This window comes from Anomaloglossus baeobatrachus, chromosome 10, assembly GCF_048569485.1.
Source record: "Anomaloglossus baeobatrachus isolate aAnoBae1 chromosome 10, aAnoBae1.hap1, whole genome shotgun sequence".
NCBI classification, from domain to species: domain Eukaryota; kingdom Metazoa; phylum Chordata; class Amphibia; order Anura; family Aromobatidae; genus Anomaloglossus; species Anomaloglossus baeobatrachus.
In genome coordinates this window covers 11,723,011-11,743,956 of record NC_134362.1, presented here as the reverse complement: position 1 = coordinate 11,743,956, position 20,946 = coordinate 11,723,011, and the positions used below count along the sequence as shown (strand labels likewise).

At 46.5% G+C, this 20,946-nt stretch overlaps 1 protein-coding gene across 1 annotated transcript in view; it reads right to left on the bottom strand.

Moving 5' to 3' along the window:
* MYBPC3 (myosin binding protein C3) overlaps window positions 1-20,946 on the bottom strand; it is a 156,615-nt gene that overhangs the window by 95,667 nt on the left and 40,002 nt on the right. Inside the window, exon 10 of the mRNA XM_075326520.1 lies at window positions 17,575-17,631. Within this exon, the coding sequence (XP_075182635.1) occupies window positions 17,575-17,631 (57 nt within the window). The remainder of the gene's footprint in view (window positions 1-17,574; window positions 17,632-20,946) is intronic.

Sequence of the window (20,946 nt, the reverse complement as noted above, 5' to 3'; positions counted from 1 at the left end):
GCCACATTTGTCATGATGGCTCCTTTCCACCCATAAATGTGTCTAAATTATCCTACATTATAATTTATTGATCTTTTATGATTGGTTATTGGATCGCTCAATAAAGATCATTAAATCAAGACTGATCACTAGTATAAAATAATTATTCGTCCTAATTACATGACATTCAGGGGGTTTGAAGGGAATATGACATAAGAAATTGATTTTACGCTAAAAATCATTTTTTTAAATATCTTTGATAATGTTGAATAGGAGATGTCACAGCTCACCTCCTCCTGCACAATAACTGATAACACCACTCTATATAGCAGATAACATAGGATTCACCATTCACAATAGGTGATGTTACGGCTCACCTCCTCCTCCTCCTGTACAATGACTGATAACACCTCTATATACAGCAGATAACATAGGATTCACCATTCACAATAGGTGATGTCACAGCTCACCTCTTCCTGTACAATTACTGTTACCTCTATATACAGTGATAACACAGGGTTCACCATTCATAATAGGTGATGTCACAGCTCACCTCCTCCTGTACAATTACTGTTACCTCTATATACAGTGATAACACAGGGTTCACCATTCACAATTGCTAATGTCACAACCCCCCTCCTCCTGTACAATTAGTGTTATCTCTATATACAGTGATAACACAGGGTTCACCACTCACAATAGAGGATGTCGCAGTTCACCTTCTCCTCCTGGATTAGGCATGATAACACTTCTACATACAGTGGAAAACACATGATCTACCATTCACAATAGCTGATGTCACAGCTTACCTCCTCCTCCTGTACAATGACTGATAACACTTCTATATACAGTGATAACACATGATCCACCATTCACAATAGATGATGTCACAGCTCACCTCTTCCTCCTGCTGTACAATTAGTTACCTCTATATACAGTGATAACACAGGGTTCACCATTCACAACAGCTGATGTCACAGCTCACCTCCTCCTCCTGTACAATGACTGATAACACCTCTATATACAGTAGATAACACAGGATCCACCATTCACAATAGGTGATGTCACAGCTCACCTCCTCCACCTTTGTGCCCAAACATTTAAAAAAAATGCATTTCACAAACGCCTGATATAAACAATAAGTCGCTTTCTGATGACAGATTCCCTTTAAGGTAATTCAGGTCTGGAAATAAAACAATGAAATCTGCCGTTATTTCCTCTGTTTCTTTAATCTCCGGGGATTATCTGCACAAATAGCATAAAACAATGAGTTTTGGAGAGATTAATTCTGTTGTCAGATTTAATCTGACAAAAACCTGTCCTTTTGGCGTCCCCTTCTTTTCTCGTATGGGGGTTTAGGACAGCTTTCTCGTCATCTAGGAGGGGATGGACTGGCGGACTCATGCTCTGGTGGGGAGTACACAGGGGAGTATCAGCGAGCTCCATTGCCTCAGCTGGCTATTCAGATATGAGTCTAGAGCAGCCCGCAGCTGCCTCGGATGGAGGAAGGGCGAGGGTCTCGGTATGGACCCCCCGTTACTCCGGATCATTTTTTACAATGAAATAGAGTTGTGCTTTGCTAGTAATAAAGAGACCACAAATAGAAACGTTTGGCGCTGACCGCCATGATTTGGCCGGCGTTCAGAGGCGTTATGAGCCGGTACCCCGGTGTATATGACCCTGTAAAGCGCACCAGGACGTGTGATTACAGGGGATAATAACGTAGTAAATTCTCTTCTAAAGAGAGGACTGAACACAAGAGGATGCAAAAGCGTGGAGGTGGATATAGGTGTGGATTTAGGGGGACGTTTAGCAAATGTAAAGGCCCCCGCCTGGAGCCTGCTCTTATTTCCATTGCATTGCATTGAAAGTATTCATACCCCTACCCCCCTTCTGTTTGCCAAAATTACAACTGAACAAGACCAAACCTCTAAAAGAGTTGGGGGACGGGGTATAAACATCCATTAATATTGCATTCCTCTATGGAGAGTGATCAGGAGACGAGCACATCTCTCCCGTCCAGGCATGCGTCATGCGAACTGCTGTCAATGGGCACCATGCAGTATGCTCATTACCTAGGGGTGGCGCTGCAGGAGAATTGCCACCACACCCTGACTACTTTTGGAAAACCATTCTAACAAAAATAATAAATAATATTTTAAATTGCTTGCTAAATAATAAACATCATGGTTGTTAAACCACAGCCCCCTCTTGACCTTATGGGAAGACCTTTGTATGTTTTGGGGCTTACCGATTTACGGAACGCAGGAAACTGCTGGACTTGCAAAGAGGCATTCAGAAAAGCATGCATCGGAGGCAGCGCCCGCATCCCCGGGGCAAGAGAGAGCAAGACACGTCAGTGCAAGGCAACCACCATAGCCACGATCACTCGCCAACACCGGGCAAAGAGGCAGACACAAAGGCAGACGTAATATGTTATCATGCAGAACAAAGAGAGAATCCATCACATGCGGAGAGGGAAGGTGACAACCGGGAGCAAGTGCAAAATCAGCAACGGGCAAATCAGGGCAGGGGTGCAAAATCAGCAACGGGCAAATCAGGGCAGGGGTGCAAAATCAGCAATGGGCAAATCAGGGCAGGGGTGCAAAATCAGCAACGGGCAAATCAGGGCAGGGGTGCAAAATCAGCAACGGGCAAATCAGGGCAGGGGTGCAAAATCAGCAACGGGCAAATCAGGGTGAGAGAAACCTCAGAACAAGCGGGGAAGATCCGGGCATTGTCCAACTCTACGGCTGTGACAGCAATTATGGAAATCGAGTGTTTTATCTTTGACACAATTGGTGCAAAATTATGGTATTTTCACAACTGAAGACGCTTTCAGCAAAAAGTGCGTCTCCTACGTCTGAGACCAGTGATTATAGGGAGATCTGAAGGATGATTGAGGAGACGGCTAATGGTCTGTCATGTCCAAGAACATATCCCAATATTATATGAGGTCAGTCTACGGTGCAGCTCATAAAGGAGTTGGCACTCATCTCGAAAATGTTGAGATGTTTACTGGAGGTTAATATTCATGACCTTTCCATAGAGTAGGTCAGTAATATTTGGTCAGATGGGTTCCTGCTGATCAGCTACAGCAAGGGGGTGAGGTTATGGTAAGATCTAAATCCCAGTGGCCAGAGGGACCTGCGCTGATGTCACGCCCATGTGACCAGAAGGGGCGGGGCCTCCACCAACATAGCTGATACCAGGAAGATACATTATTCTTTTAAGTTCACGTGGGCATAGCATAGAGTTGTTTATAATAGAAGTGGGGGTCTGGGGGTAAGAGTATAGTGGACGAGAGAAAACCACCATGCCCACCAACCAAACCAGTCACGCCCACAGGTCCTTCTACACACTGGGATTTAGCCACAACCATGAGGTTACCTGCCATTTACTGAGGTGCAGTGCTGATCACCAGACTGGCTAACTGTCCTATAAGGCTCCAGAGGTCCGGAGGCTCCACGGCTAGGAGACGAAATGTTTGTTAAAGCGCACCATTCTTCCAGGATTTTCCTACATAACCTAAAGCCAGTGCTATACTGGCACTATCAGGCTGATTCTATACATACAGTGCTATACTGGCACTATCAGGCTGATTCTATACATACAGTGCTATACTGGCACTATCAGGCTGATTCTATACATACAGTGCTATACTGGCACTATCAGGCTGATTCTATACATACAGTGCTATACTGGCACTATCAGGCTGATTCTATACATACAGTGCTATACTGGCACTATCAGGCTGAGTCTATACATACAGTGCTATACTGGCACTATCAGGCTGATTCTATACATACAGTGCTATACTGGCACTATCAGGCTGATTCTATACATACAGTGCTATACTGGCACTATCAGGCTGATTCTATACATACAGTGCTATACTGGCACTATCAGGCTGACTCTATACATACAGTGCTATACTGGCACTATCAGGCTGATTCTATACATACAGTGCTATACTGGCGCTATCAGGCTGATTCTATACATACAGTGCTATACTGGCTCTATCAGGCTGATTCTATACATGCAGTGCTATACTGGCACTATCAGGCTGATTCTATACATACAGTGCTATACTGGCACTATCAGGCTGATTCTATACACACAGTGCTATACTGGCACTATCAGGCTGATTCTATACACACAGTGCTATACTGGCACTATCAGGCTCATTCTATACATACAGTGCTATACTGGCACTATCAGGCTGATTCTATACATACAGTGCTATACTGGCACTATCAGGCTGATTCTATAAATACAGTGCTATACTGGCACTATCAGGCTGATTCTATACATACAGTGCTATACTGGCGCTATCAGGCTGATTCTATACATACAGTGCTATACTGGCACTATCAGGCTGATTCTATACATACAGTGCTATACTGGCGCTATCAGGCTCAGTCTATACATACAGTGCTATACTGGCACTATCAGGCTGATTCTATACATACAGTGCTATACTGGCACTATCAGGCTGATTCTATACATACAGTGCTATACTGGCACTATCAGGCTGATTCTATACATACAGTGCTATACTGGGGCTATCAGGCTGATTCTATACATACAGTGCTATACTGGCACTATCAGGCTGATTCTATACATACAGTGCTATACTGGCACTATCAGACTGATTCTATACATACAGTGCTATACTGGCGCTATCAGGCTGAGTCTATACATACAGTGCTATATTGGCGCTATCAGGCTGATTCTATACATACAGTGCTATACTGGCACTATCAGGCTGATTCTATACATACAGTGCTATACTGGCACTATCAGGCTGAGTCTATACATACAGTGCTATATTGGCGCTATCAGCCTGATTCTATACATACAGTGCTATACTGGGGCTATCAGGCTGATTCTATACATACAGTGCTATACTGGCACTATTAGGCTGATTCTATACATACAGTGCTATACTGGCAATATCATGCTGATTCTATACATACAGTGCTATACTGGCACTATTAGGCTGATTCTATACATACAGTGCTATACTGGCACTATCAGGCAGATTCTATACATACAGTGCTATACTGGCACTATCATGCTGATTCTATACATACAGTGCTATACTGGCACTATCAGGCTGAGTCTATACATACAGTGCTATACTGGCGCTATCAGGCTGATTCTATACATACAGTGCTATACTGGCGCTATCAGGCTGACTATACATACAGTGCTATACTGGCACTATCAGGCTGATTCTATACATACAGTGCTATACTGGCACTATCAGGCAGATTCTATACATACAGTGCTATACTGGCACTATCATGCTGATTCTATACATACAGTGCTATACTGGCACTATCAGGCTGATTCTATACATACAGTGCTATACTGGCGCTATCAGGCTGATTCTATACATACAGTGCTATACTGGCGCTATCAGGCTGACTATACATACAGTGCTATACTGGCACTATCAGGCTGATTCTATACATACAGTGCTATACTGGCACTATCAGGCTGATTCTATACATACAGTGCTACACTGGCACTATCAGGCTGAGTCTATACATACAGTGCTATACTGGCGCTATCAGGCTGAGTCTATACATACAGTGCTATACTGGCGCTATCATGCTGATTCTATACATACAGTGCTATACTGGCACTATCAGTCTGATTCTATACATACAGTGCTATACTGGCACTATCAGGCTGATTCTATACATACAGTGCTATACTGGCGCTATCATGCTGATTCTATACATACAGTGCTATATTGGCGCTATCAGCTTGATTCTATACATACAGTGCTATACTGGCACTATCAGGCTGATTCTATACATACAGTGCTATACTGGCACTATCAGGCTGAGTCTATACATACAGTGCTATACTGGCACTATCATGCTGATTCAATACATACAGTGCTATACTGGGGCTATCAGGCTGAGTCTATACATACAGTGCTATACCGGCACTATCAGGCTGATTCTATACATACAGTGCTATACTGGCACTATCAGACTGATTCTATACATACAGTGCTATACTGCCACTATCTGGCTGATTCTATACATACAGTGCTATACTGGCACTATCAGGCTGAGTCTATACATACAGTGCTATACTGGCACTATCATGCTGATTCAATACATACAGTGCTATACTGGGGCTATCAGGCTGATTCTATACATACAGTGCTATACTGGCACTATCAGGCTGATTCTATACATACAGTGCTATACTGGCACTATCAGACTGATTCTATACATACAGTGCTATACTGGCGCTATCAGGCTGAGTCTATACATACAGTGCTATATTGGCGCTTACAGGCTGATTCTATACATACAGTGCTATACTGGCACTATCAGGCTGATTCTATACATACAGTGCTATACTGGCACTATCAGGCTGAGTCTATACATACAGTGCTATATTGGCGCTATCAGCCTGATTCTATACATACAGTGCTATACTGGCACTATCAGGCTGATTCTATACATACAGTGCTATACTGGTACTATCAGGCTGATTCTATACATACAGTGCTATACTGGCACTATCAGGCAGATTCTATACATACAGTGCTATACTGGCACTATCATGCTGATTCTATACATACAGTGCTATACTGGCACTATCAGGCTGAGTCTATACATACAGTGCTATACTGGCGCTATCAGGCTGATTCTATACATACAGTGCTATACTGACACTATCAGGCTGATTCTATACATACAGTGCTATACTGGCGCTATCAGGCTGATTCTATACATACAGTGCTATACTGGCACTATCAGGCTGATTCTATACATACAGTGCTATACTGGCACTATCAGGCTGATTCTATACATACAGTGCTATACTGGCACTATCAGGCTGATTCTATACATACAGTGCTATACTGGCACTATCAGGCTGATTCTATACATACAGTGCTATACTGGCGCTATCAGGCTGAGTCTATACATACAGTGCTATACTGGCGCTATCATGCTGATTCTATACATACAGTGCTATACTGGCACTATCAGTCTGATTCTATACATACAGTGCTATACTGGCACTATCAGGCTGATTCTATACATACAGTGCTATACTGGCGCTATCATGCTGATTCTATACATACAGTGCTATATTGGCGCTATCAGCCTGATTCTATACATACAGTGCTATACTGGCACTATCAGGCTGATTCTATACATACAGTGCTATACTGGCACTATCAGGCTGAGTCTATACATACAGTGCTATACTGGCACTATCATGCTGATTCAATACATACAGTGCTATACTGGGGCTATCAGGCTGAGTCTATACATACAGTGCTATACTGGCACTATCAGGCTGATTCTATACATACAGTGCTATACTGGCACTATCAGACTGATTCTATACATACAGTGCTATACTGGCACTATCTGGCTGATTCTATACATACAGTGCTATACTGGCACTATCAGGCTGAGTCTATACATACAGTGCTATACTGGCACTATCATGCTGATTCAATACATACAGTGCTATACTGGGGCTATCAGGCTGAGTCTATACATACAGTGCTATACTGCACTATCAGGCTGATTCTATACATACAGTGCTATACTGCACTATCAGGCTGATTCTATACATACAGTGCTATACTGGCACTATCACACTGATTCTATACATACAGTGCTATACTGGCACTATCAGGCTGACTCTATACATACAGTGCTATACTGGCACTATCAGGCTGATTCTATACATACAGTGCTATACTGGCACTATCAGGCTGATTCTATACATACAGTGCTATACTGGCACTATCAGGCTGATTCTATACATACAGTGCTATACTGGCACTATCAGACTGATTCTATACATATAGTGCTATACTGGCACTATCAGGCTGATTCTATACATACAGTGCTATACTGGCACTATCAGGCTGATTCTATACATACAGTGCTATACTGGCACTATCAGGCTGATTCTATACATACAGTGCTATACTGGCACTATCAGACTGATTCTATACATACAGTGCTATACTGGCACTATCAGGCTGAGTCTATACATACAGTGCTATACAGGCACTATCAGGCTGATTCTATACATATAGTGCTATACTGGCACTATCAGGCTGATTCTATACATACAGTGCTATACTGGCACTATCAGGCTGAGTCTATACATACAGTGCTATACTGGCACTATCAGGCTGATTCTATACATACCTGTAGTGGGCAGCTCGGATGTATAGGTTTTGAAATCCAAGAATGTAAAGTTTATAAAATCCTCAGCTTCTTGAGTGACAGCAGCTGAGGATCAGATAATATCTGGGGGGTATTTATAGTTATCCACTCCCCCTGTTAGAATTAGCATAAATATTATACAATCGATTTACTTTTTCACTAGCAGGACCTGTGGTGAGGTCATACCCATGTGACCAGAAGAGGCGGGGCCTCAGCCAACAGGAAATGTTGCTTCCTGGTATCAGCTTTGTTGGCTGAGGCCCCGCCCCTTCTGGTCACATGTGTATGACCTCACACAGGTCCTGCAAGTCAAAAATGAAATCGATTGTATAATACTTATGCTAATTCTAACAGGGGGAGGGGATAACTATGAATACCCCCCAGATATTATTTGATCCTCAGCTGCTGTCACTCAAGAAGCTGATGATTTTTTAAACTTTACTTTCTTTAATTTCAAAACGTAAACATCCGAGCTGCCCACTACAGGTATGTATAGACTCAGCCTAATAGTGCCAGTATAGCACTGTATGTATAGAGTCAGCCTGATAGTGCCAGTATAGCACTGTATGTATAGAGTTAGCCTGATAGTGCCAGTATAGCACTGTATGTATAGAATCAGCCTGATAGCGCCAGTATAGCACTGTATGTATGGAGTCAGCCTGATAGTGCCAGTATAGCACTGTATGTATGGAATCAGCCTGATAGCGCCAGTATAGCACTGTATGTATGGAGTCAGCCTGATAGTGCCAGTATAGCACTGTATGTATAGAATCAGCCTGATAGCGCCAGTATAGCACTGTATGTATAGAATCAGCCTGATAGTGCCAGTATAGCACTGTATGTATAGAATCAGCCTGATAGCGCCAGTATAGCACTGTATGTATAGACTCAGCCTGATAGTGCCAGCATAGCACTGTATGTATAGAATCAGCCTGATAGCGCCAGTATAGCACTGTATGTATAGAATCAGCCTGATAGTGCCAGTATAGCACTGTATGTATAGAATCAGCATGATAGTGCCAGTATAGCACTGTATGTATAGAATCAGCCTGATAGTGCCAGTATAGTACTGTATGTATAGAATCAGCCTGATAGTGCCAGTATAGCACTGTATGTATAGAATCAGCCTGATAGCGCCAGTATAGCACTGTATGTATAGAATCAGCCTGATAGTGCCAGTATATCACTGTATGTATAGAATCAGCCTGATAGTGCCAGTATAGCACTGTATGTATAGAGTCAGCCTGATAGTGCCAGTATAGCGCTGGCTTTAGGAAATATAGGAAAATCCTGCTGATTGGGGCGCTTTAAAACAGGTTTCTTGTGTGTGATGCCAAGATGTCATCAGTCAGATCATGAGCATCCATGTGCACATTTAGGGGGTGGTAATGGTGAGGAATGGGTGTGACCTGGGTAAAATATAAAAGTCCCACCCCAAAAAAACTTTTAAGAATAGAATATTTCTGTTTTGCTCTTAGTGATACTTTGGGTGTCTCCGGTCTTCAGTGATATCGATCTATTGTGTTGTTTTTTCTTTTCTAGGTCACTTGGGTAGTAACTTTGGACTCTTTTTCCACCCTGGCAGTGAGGGTCTCTGCTGCTCTGTAGGGGGTGGAGGTCACTGATATAACACAAATGCTCCTTATATTGCTGTCACCACCGTGTACATGGGCAATGTCAGAATTTACAGATGTTATCAAGGGTTGTTAAAGTCCCAGGTTACCAGCAGTTGAGGCAGCCATTTTTTCGAGTCCTATATGTTCAACTTTAAAGGTTGCTATCCTTCTGACAATTTCACTAAAATGTGGGCAGTGGCACCTACGGTACTTTAATCCCCCATTACACCACACAGTGCCCTAGAAAAGCTCAATCCTTCCTCCTGATCCTTAATAACAAGGAGGTTTTAGTTCCTCGGGAGGCCGGGTTGTGCCTGGAAGATGACAGCACATATACACGGCAATATACCAGGTCTGGCACTTTGGGGAGCCGTATACTGTTCATCATTTTTGCCAGGCCTGGTACTGTCAAACATGAAAGGTTTAAAGGTTGCAAATTTCTGGAATTAAAATTAGATTTTCTATATGTAAAGCAGCAGGACGCACCGCTTAAGCCTGACCATCTGAGCCAGTAAGGATGTGATAAGCATCGCTAATACCCGATGCCTGTCAATGGCTGCCCGCACTGTGGAAGGTGATACTGTTAATTGATGGGCGCTCGAGATTTGCAGCGCGGTGGAGGATTTAGTATTAGTTCTTTGCAGTGAATTATCCTATTTGTTGCACACAGATGGAAATATTTTCAAATTTATTCTTAGACAAAAAACTATTCAAGGAAAAAATGCTAAAATCTACTCAAAATGTAGCAAAATCACTTGACATAAAGATTTGGTTATGAGCAAATATTTGCTATGACGTATTTAAGTCGATTATTTTGTGCTATTGCATTTCCTAATTTACGTTTACAGAAATCAGATTTTTTTTTTCTGGTAAAAAAACTCTAAATCCCCTGCATGGAAATGATATCATTCTGACTTCCTGCAGCCGCCTCTAGGGGGAGCTCAGAAGCTTGGTGCATAGATATAGCCAGTATGCAATGAGCTCTTCAGCTCCCCCTAGTGGTGGCTCCAGAAAGTCTTAAGGGGGAATTTGATTTTTATATATTTCTGCCATATCCAAAGGATATTTTTGATAGGTGGGGTCCTATGCTTGGGACTTGCACCTATCTCCAGACCTCTGTCTGCAGTTGCTGGGCACCACTTTCTGGTTGAAAATGAATGAGGATGTGGCTAGGCATGGCTGCATCTATCTCTTCACTTCTAAGGGACCGTTCAGCCTGCTTAGTTATAGGTATATGGACAGAGCCACTTCCCAGACAACGACTTCTTCACTAGGCAGGCCCGGGGTTATGGGACGCCCATTCTGTATTAGGGTGCGAGTCTTAAAGTCGTGACATTTCTGGCATATCCATATCTCGGCTTTACAAGCTATGGACACCACTTCTACCCAGAATAACTGGCTTTCTAAACTCTTTTATGTTCCTTTTTCACGCAGGCTGTGAAGTGTTGAGAGATCCATCTGATGGGCCTGTAGTGGGGGCTTAATATAGCAGCACGGCCCTTTCTTCAGACCACGATGTAGACTATCCGATTACTCTCTACAGACCAGCTGTCACTTCTACAGAAAGGTGCTACTCCCTCTGAGAAGAGACAGCTGCATTGTGCACTCTCTCCCAGACCCTCCACTCTCTGGACAGTCGGTAGCACTGCACTCACGGTCCATATATATATGAATGATCAGAACCAGTGGCCGTCACTCACTGGCGAGATCAGATCAGCGGCATCAGAGAAGGTTTGGCGAGTGCGACATTCGCTAAGCGTTACTCAATGCGTATTGCTGGCCTATGGACGTCAGTCCAAGTCCATGGTGCATTAGGCTGGGCCAGAAGCATCAGTAAAGCTCACTCACTCATGCACGTGGCAGGCAGATCGTGGACAACTTACTCTCTGTATGCAGGAACAAGGTCAGAAGAAAACAAGAGAAAGATGGTTATAGATAAAAAAAGAGATGCAAATAGTAGTGTATGAAAAGAGTCGAGATACACGATGTATAAAGTACAGAGGAAGGTATTAGAGGAGCTAAGCAAGCAACTAATGGATTGTAGCAACAGAGCAAAAGGGATGCTGCATGCAAAAATAGAGCACATAAAAAGGGATGCTACACGCAAAAATAGAGCACATAAAAAGGGATGCTGCAAGCAATAATAGAGCACATAAAAAGGGATGCTGCACACAAAAATAGAGCACATAAAGAGGGATGCTGCACGCAATGCTAGAGCACATAAAAAGGGATGCTGCAAGCAATAATAGAGCACATAAAAAGGGATGCTGCACGCAATAATAGAGCACATAAAAAGGGATGCTGCACACAAAAATAGAGCACATAAAAAGGGATGCTACACGCAAAAATAGAACACATAAAAAGGGATGCTGCACGCAATGCTAGAGCACATAAAGAGGGATGCTGCACACAAAAATAGCACATGAAAAGGGTTGCTGCAAGCAATGCTAGAGCACATGAAAAGGGATGCTGCAAGCAATGCTAGAGCACATAAAGAGGGATGCTGCAAGCAAAAATAAAGCACATAAAGAGGATGCTGCAAGCCATAATAGAGCACATAAAAAGGGATGCTGCAAGCAATGCTAGAGCACATAAAGAGGATGCTGCACGCAATGCTAGAGCACATAAAAAGGGATGCTGCAAGCAAAGATAGAGCACATAAAGAGGGATGCTGCAAGCAATAATAGAGCACATAAAAAGGGATGCTGCAAGCAATAATAGAGCACATAAAGAGGGATGCTGCAAGCAATAATAGAGCACATAAAAAGGGATGCTGCACGCAATGATAGAGCACATAAAAAGGGATGCTACAAGCAATAATAGAGCACATAAAAAGGGATGCTGCACGCAATGATAGAGCACATAAAAAGGGATGCTGCACGCAATGATAGAGCACATAAAAAGGGATGCTGCACGCAATGCTAGAGCACATAAAAAGGGATGCTGCAAGCAATCATAGAGCACATAAAAAGGGATGCTGCAAGCAATGATAGAGCACATGAAAAAGAATGCTGCACGCAATGCTAGAGCACATAAAAAGGGATGCTGCACGCAATGATAGAGCACATGAAAAAGGATGCTGCACGCAATGCTAGAGCATATAAAAAGGGATGCTGCAAGCAATGCTAGAGCACATAAAAAGAATGCTGCACGCAAAAATAGAGCACATAAAAAGGATGCTGCAAGCTATGCTAGAGCACATGAAAAGGATGCTGCACGCAATGCTAGAGCACATAAAAAGGATGCTGCACACAAAAATAGAGCACATAAGAAGGATGCTGCAAGCAATGATAGAGCACATGAAAAGGATGCTGCACGCAATGCTAGAGCACATAAAAAGGATGCTGCAAGCAATGATAGAAACCAAGATATATAGTAAGCATGACTATAGAGCAAGACAGATGGAATATAGCAAGCTATGATGAAGCACGGGATGTCTGTCCTGTCCTGTCTGCAGGTAGGTAGAAGGCAGGAAGCCATTATACAACAGGACAAGGTGTTTGCATCCATCTATACCAGGAAAAAAAGACTGGTGATACTGCAAGATATTTAAGAATGCAGAGGACAGAAACAGACATGGTGCTCCTATACGAGCACTACAGAGCAGTACAATTACTGACCGAGGATGCTGCAAGCAAAGTCTCAGCCGACTGCTGGCTCCAGCAATGCCCACGTGTCGGCTATCTAGTTGCAAAGGACGTTGTGTCCTTGTAGAATATTCTGACGATATTATACCCATATAGTGCACGGTTAATATACTTCTCCTACGATGGTAAAGTAAGAGGGGCTCGACAATGAGCCCCTGAAGTTCTTGCCAGTCCTGCCCAGATAGCAAAACGAAGGACGCAGAAAGCAAAAATGGGAAAGCTAGATTTGCTGCAGACATTGCAAATAAAAGGCAAGGGATATAAAGCAGCGCATGAAAGCTGGACAGGGCGGTGAACATATATACTGTACTGTATATACACACAGCCGGTGAGTCAGAGAGAGACAGGAGATGCACAGGACACAAGTGTATGAATCAAATGTAAAATCACAGCATAAATGATAGCGATAATGCACAGTATACAGAGATCCGGACATTCGGCCTTTCAAGCCTTATATACTCGGCTTGGTCAAGAAATGGATGTATCTTATGAATGGACTGATGTCTAATATGGATCCGAACCCCAGAGCTACAGAGTGGCCCTTATAGACGACCAGGGGCGTGACATGAACCTATATGAATTAATATGCTGCATTTATCTTCCTCTTCTTCTCTATTTTATCTCTTGCTTTGTATTGGTTTTATTGTTAGGGTGGTTTGCTACCGATTGTATGATTTTATATCTATTTATGCATTTCTAAATATTAACTAGTCTCCCAAGTTAATAATTGAATCCCGAGCAGACTAGCAGCTCTTCCTGACAGTAAATTGGATAGGAGCAGGGGATCAATACTTTTATATATTATAGATATCACTATACTCTCGCCCTTCTAAATAAATAAAAGATGAAAGTTTAAACTCCAAACAGCGCAGATTTATTTATTCTATTTTTATTCTTGGCAAAGGGAGGGTTTTTTGCCTAAAATCTGCTGCAGTTGGGGAAGTAGTGGTATATTAGCACTCTGCAAATCAAACCCATTTCAGAATCTATATTGATGACTTTAAGGGTATAGTGTCAGGGGGGATAGTGTCAGGGGGGATAGTGTCAGGGGGATAGTGTCAGGGGGGATAGTGTCAGGGGGGATAGTGTCAGGGGGATAGTGTCAGGGGGGATAGTGTCAGGGGGATAGTGTCAGGGGGGATAGTGTCAGGGGGATAGTGTCAGGGGGGATAGTGTCAGGGGGGATAGTGTCAGGGGGATAGTGTCAGGGGGGATAGTGTCAGGGGGGATAGTGTCAGGGGGATAGTGTCAGGGGGGATAGTGTCAGGGGGGATAGTGTCAGGGGGATAGTGTCAGGGGGGATAGTGTCAGGGGGGATAGTGTCAGGGGGGATAGTGTCAGGGGGGATGGTGTCAGGGGGGATGGTGTCAGGGGGGATAGTGTCAGGGGGGATAGTGTCAGGGGGGATAGTGTCAGGGGGATAGTGTCAGGGGGGATAGTGTCAGGGGGATAGTGCCAGGGGGGATAGTGTCAGGGGGATAGTGTCAGGGGGATAGTGTCAGGGGGATAGTGTCAGGGGGATAGTGTCAGGGGGGACAGTGTCAGGGGGGATAGTGTCAGGGGGGATAGTGTCAGGGGGGATAGTGTCAGGGGGATAGTGTCAGGGGGATAGTGTCAGGGGGATAGTGCCAGGGGGGATAGTGTCAGGGGGGATAGTGTCAGAGGGGATAGTGTCAGGGGGGATAGTGTCAGGGGGATAGTGTCAGGGGGATAGTGTCAGGGGGATAGTGTCAGGGGGATAGTGCCAGGGGGATAGTGTCAGGGGGGATAGTGTCAGGGGGGATAGTGTCAGGGGGAATAGTGTCAGGGGGATAGTGTCAGGGGGATAGTGTCAGGGGGATAGTGCCAGGGGGATAGTGTCAGGGGGATAGTGTCAGGGGGATAGTGTCAGGGGGATAGTGTCAGGGGGATAGTGCCAGGGAGATAGTGCCAGGGGGATAGTGCCAGGGGGATAGTGTCAGGGGGATAGTGTCAGGGGGATAGTGCCAGGGGGATAGTGCCAGGGGGATAGTGCCAGGGGGATAGTGCCAGGGGGATAGTGTCAGGGGGGATAGTGTCAGGGGGATAGTGTCAGGGGGATAGTGTCAGGGGGATAGTGTCAGGGGGGACAGTGTCAGGGGGGATAGTGTCAGGGGGGATAGTGTCAGGGGGGATAGTGTCAGGGGGATAGTGTCAGGGGGATAGTGCCAGGGGGGATAGTGTCAGGGGGGATAGTGTCAGGGGGGATAGTGTCAGAGGGGATAGTGTCAGGGGGGATAGTGTCAGGGGGATAGTGTCAGGGGGATAGTGTCAGGGGGATAGTGTCAGGGGGATAGTGCCAGGGGGATAGTGTCAGGGGGGATAGTGTCAGGGGGGATAGTGTCAGGGGGATAGTGTCAGGGGGGATAGTGTCAGGGGGATAGTGTCAGGGGGATAGTGTCAGGGGGATAGTGTCAGGGGGATAGTGCCAGGGGGATAGTGTCAGGGGGGATAGTGTCAGGGGGAATAGTGTCAGGGGGATAGTGTCAGGGGGATAGTGTCAGGGGGATAGTGCCAGGGGGATAGTGCCAGGGGGATAGTGTCAGGGGGATAGTGTCAGGGGGATAGTGCCAGGGGGATAGTGTCAGGGGGATAGTGTCAGGGGGATAGTGTCAGGGGGGATAGTGTCAGGGGGGATAGTGTCAGGGGGAATAGTGTCAGGGGGATAGTGTCAGGGGGATAGTGTCAGGGGGATAGTGCCAGGGGGATAGTGTCAGGGGGATAGTGTCAGGGGGATAGTGTCAGGGGGATAGTGTCAGGGGGATAGTGCCAGGGGGATAGTGCCAGGGGGATAGTGCCAGGGGGATAGTGCCAGGGGGATAGTGTCAGGGGGGTAGTGTCAGGGGGATAGTGCCAGGGGGATAGTGTCAGGGGGGATAGTGTCAGGGGGATAGTGTCAGGGGGATAGTGTCAGGGGGATAGTGTCAGGGGGATAGTGCCAGGGGGATAGTGTCAGGGGGGATAGTGTCAGGGGGATAGTGCCAGGGGGATAGCGTCAGGGGGATAGTGTCAGGGGGGATAGTGTCAGGGGGATAGTGCCAGGGGGATAGTGCCAGGGGGATAGTGTCAGGGGGATAGTGTCAGGGGGATAGTGTCAGGGGGATAGTGTCAGGGGCATAGTGCCAGGGGGATAGTGCCAGGGGGATAGTGTCAGGGGGATAATGTCAGGGGGATAGTGTCAGGGGGGCTGGAAATGGGGAGAACTTAAGAAATTGTCAGAACAGCTTTGGAACGGGAGCATCACTGAGTACCAGGGTAAAAGGCAAATAAGCTGTTCTGAGGCTCAGCAAATTTTGGATTAATCTCTATTCAGTGATATTGATGAGTTATGCTTAATAGAGATGATTATTATAAGACTGGTGGGGGTCTGACGCCCGGCGCCCCCTCTAATCAGCTGTCATGAGCTCCTGCGGTGTCCAGCTGTACACATTGTATGGGGCCAGGACACCACAGCGCCACACATTGTGCCCTGGCTGCAGTACAGATCACATTCACATCAATAAGAGCTGAGCTGCAGTACTGAGAATGACCACTACACGGTGTATGGAGCTGAGCTATTCCTGCGCTATACACTGTGTATACACAACCGCCAAGGGAGGACCTAATGGCTGGAAACCCCCCCAGCGATCTGATATGGATGACCTATCTATACAGAAGATATGGACAACTTTTTTATGAAAATCACTTACAGACTAGTTTAATCAACTATTCTTCAGAAGCGCCTAAAACTACAGGTTTTTATGAGCTGAAATGAAGATGCCGGCAGTGTAACGTCTCGCAGTGAGTGCATGTATACATTACACTTATGCATAGACCGGCTTACACCCGATAGGGGCCACTATGGCTGTGTATGTCAGGATTTGGTCTTTTTGGTGTATGGAAGATCAGCAGTTTCCTTCTAGTCTAGGTCAGTCCGTGCTGTGTGAGATATAAGGGAATGGAGAGAGAAGACATAGGAGAAATGTACAGACGTGATACGTGTAGTGCACCAGTGATGTGTATCACCACGGCTGTATCGTGGGTGTACAGGCTGCAGATTGCTGGCCGCTGGATTCCCCGGGGGAGAGGCCACGGCCGAGCACTCACCTTTTCTTCAGAAGCGCGCTGAAGTCCAGTTCTCCGGCTTCTTCTGCTCCATCTCCACTGGAATAAAACACAAGGACACGGATAAGAAATAACACACAGAGATGATTGGCAACCTCATCAGTGGATTGTTCACCAGTGGATTTTCTGCCATGGAATTGTGTGTGAATTATTACAGGCAGGGCCGCCATCAGGGCATTACTACTGGGACTCCTGTACTGGGCCCGGTGAGCAGCAGGCAGGAGGCGGGGCCCGGACACGCTGACAGGCCCCTCCCCTTTCATTCCTCCGCTCCCCGGGCCCCAGGGCAGGGGGCGTTGACAGTACACTTCGCAGGGCGGGCTGGTCGTGCAGTGAGCAGGAGGCGGGGCCCGGACACGCTGACAGCCCGGGCCCCTCCCCTTTCATTTTTCTACTCACCGGGCCCCATGGGCAGGGGGCGGTGACGTTGCACTGACAGCACCTGAAGTCGCACAGGGGCCCCAAGCGGGAGCGGGCCCCTAGAGCCCGAAAACCCCTTAGCGACCTATGACGTACTGGTTACGTCATGGCTCCCTGGTACTTAAGGACCCATGACGTACCCAGTACGTCATGGCGAGATCGTGGCCCCGGTGGCTGAAATCGCTGCAAATACCTTAGATTCAGGAAGGAGGGGCCCTGCCTGACCTCAGGAGGGGTGGTGTCTCCTCCCCGGACCTAAGGAGGCTGTGATTGGCTGACGAACGCCGCTCAGCCAATCACAGCCACTGTAATGTTACAACCATTGAAAATGGCTGAAATATTAAAATCCAGCCATTTTCAGTGCAGCTATAGCACCGATCATTGGCTGGAGCTGGGTAACCTAAGTTTCACCCGCCCCCAGCTCTGATTGGAGAGACCGGCCTTGTGACCGATCTCTCCAATCACTGTGGATCTGGGGCCTCAGACCGCCCCCTCAGCTTCACTCCGGAGTCTGTGGAAGGTGAGGGGAGCGATCGGTAAGTTTAAAGACACTGTCTCCTTTCAGCCGCCGCCATTGCCCCAGCCCCCACCCTTCAGCTGCCAGCTGCAGCAGTCACTGCCCCTGATCCAGCAGCACTGAAGCCATCTGCTGCGTCCCCTCCATCTGCCAACCCCTCCCCCATCAGCCGCTGCCCCCCTCCCTCATCTGCTGCCCCTCTCCCACCTCTCACCTTCCTCCACCTGCTGTGACCCCATCCCCACTTGCTGTGACCCCACCCCCACCTGTTGTGACCCACCCCCACCTGCTGTGACCCACCCCCACCTGTTGTGAACCACGCCCACCTGCTGTGACCCCCCCACCTGCTGTGACCACCCCCCACCTGCTGTGACCCCCCCCCCACCTGCTGTGATCCCACCGTCTATCCGTCCCTCTGGCCATCCGTCCCTCTGACCATCCGTCCCTCTGGCCATCCGTCCCTCTGGCCATCCGTCCCTCTGGCTATTGGTGCTGAAGCGCGGGGCGACTGCAATCAAAAGGCTGAATCAGCTGCTGTGGTTCCAGCCGTGATGGGCCCCAGCTGATCCCGGATCCGTTGGAGGTTAGAACCGGTCCGGTGGTCGATGGGCCCTTCCTTCTTGCGCCTTTACAGATGGATCCCCGTGGCCTGATGCTGCTTGGTGATCCTGGTTCGGGTAGTGTTAGCTCCTGTCCTGTGTGTAGGTGACGCGGGGCCACTGTGGGGCTTCACTGTAATCACGACTCCGGACCCTATGTGGCACTGTGCTCCAGGATCTTGTGGTGGTCAGAGGGACCTGCAATCCCCCCGTCCTGCAGATTCTGGTGATACAAGGTGAAGTCTGTTCCACCCTAAGGCTCTGCAGCCTGAACCGCACCGGTCCCGCTCCTGTTCTCTCCTGCTGGAAAACACAAACTGTTGTGTAAGCTCCTAACTCCCCCTGGTGGCTGCTCCTCCCCCGGTTCCCTGTCACTAGTGGGTGGCTGCCCCCCATGTTTGGTGACTACCTTAAGACCCGAGCCTAGCCTGGTCCCCAATGGGGAGGGCAACTTGGTTGTGTGTACGAGTTTGTGTTGTGGAACTGGTACCGACCTCCTCTGGATCCAGGATGAGTACTGCACCTTAAGTGAGATGCAGTCCCTGTAGTGACTGAAGTCTCAGGAGCGCCACATATCCATCTATCTATCTATCTATCTATCTATCTGTCTGCTGAAAGAGCCTTAAAGGGAATCTGTCAGCAGGTTTTTGCTCTCCCCATCTGAGAGCAGCATAAAGTAGAGACAGATACCCTGATTCCACTGATGTGTCACTTACTGGGCTGTTTGCTGTCATTGTGATAAAATCCATGTTTTCTCTGCTGCAATCTAGAAATTATATTTGATAATATAATATAATTATATTATATTAGATCTAGCAATTATACAGAGCTCATGAATATGCTGGACTACCTGCAGCATGACGAGTAGCCCTGTGATAATGATAATCTCCTGCTGATTAACCAGTGATGTTGTCTAAGATGTATACTAAGCAGCCCAATAAGTGACAATTGCTGGAATCAGGATCTCTTCCCCTATATTATGCTGTGCTCAGATTAGGTGTTAAAAATCTGGTGACAGATTCCCTTTGAAGGTGTTGTCAGGTCTAAATCCACAAGTCTGCATTATCACAATTTGGTTTCAATTACGGTACTTTAAAAACTGTATGTGGCACATTCCCTTAAAGAAAAAAAATACCAAAGAAGTTAGATTTAAAAAGAAAAAAAAAGTTAGAGTAGGGCCCGGCCAAAAGAGTCCACCTTGTTGTGGTGACAGGCTTACAAAAATCTGATGGCCAAAAGAAAATCTGATGGCCAAAAGAAAATCTGATGGCCAAAAGAAAATCTGATGGCTGCGTGTGTGATACGGTGTTCAATGTGAAGGGTTAATGTGTGATTGGTGAGGTTATAGTGCAGAAGTGAAGTTATTCCAAGAGTGGCGGTGGGACTGTGGAAGATTCGCGGAGCTGGGACGGAGGCGGAGCTGGGACGGAGGCGGAGCTGGGACGGAGGCGGAGCTGGGGCAGAGGCGGAGCTGGGGCGGAGGCGGAGCTGGGGCAGAGGCAGAGCTGGGGCGGAGGCTCAAGGGGGCCCCGAACGTTTGCCAGTATGGGGCCCTGAAATTCCTACTGGCAGCCCTGATTACAGTACCAGCATTGTAGGTGAGATTTCCAGAAATCTCATTGATATGCTGAAGAAAAAAATCTGCTGTGGATTAACCGGTGCCACGGAGTTTATGCTGCGGAAATCGCAGAGGATATCACCCTTAATAATGCAAAACGGGAAGTGAATTCCTGCAACAAAATCTGCAGCAGAAAGGTCCTGTAGATGTGTACCCCCAAAAGATGATGGAAAAGTGTCATCTTCTCTTATCATTAACAC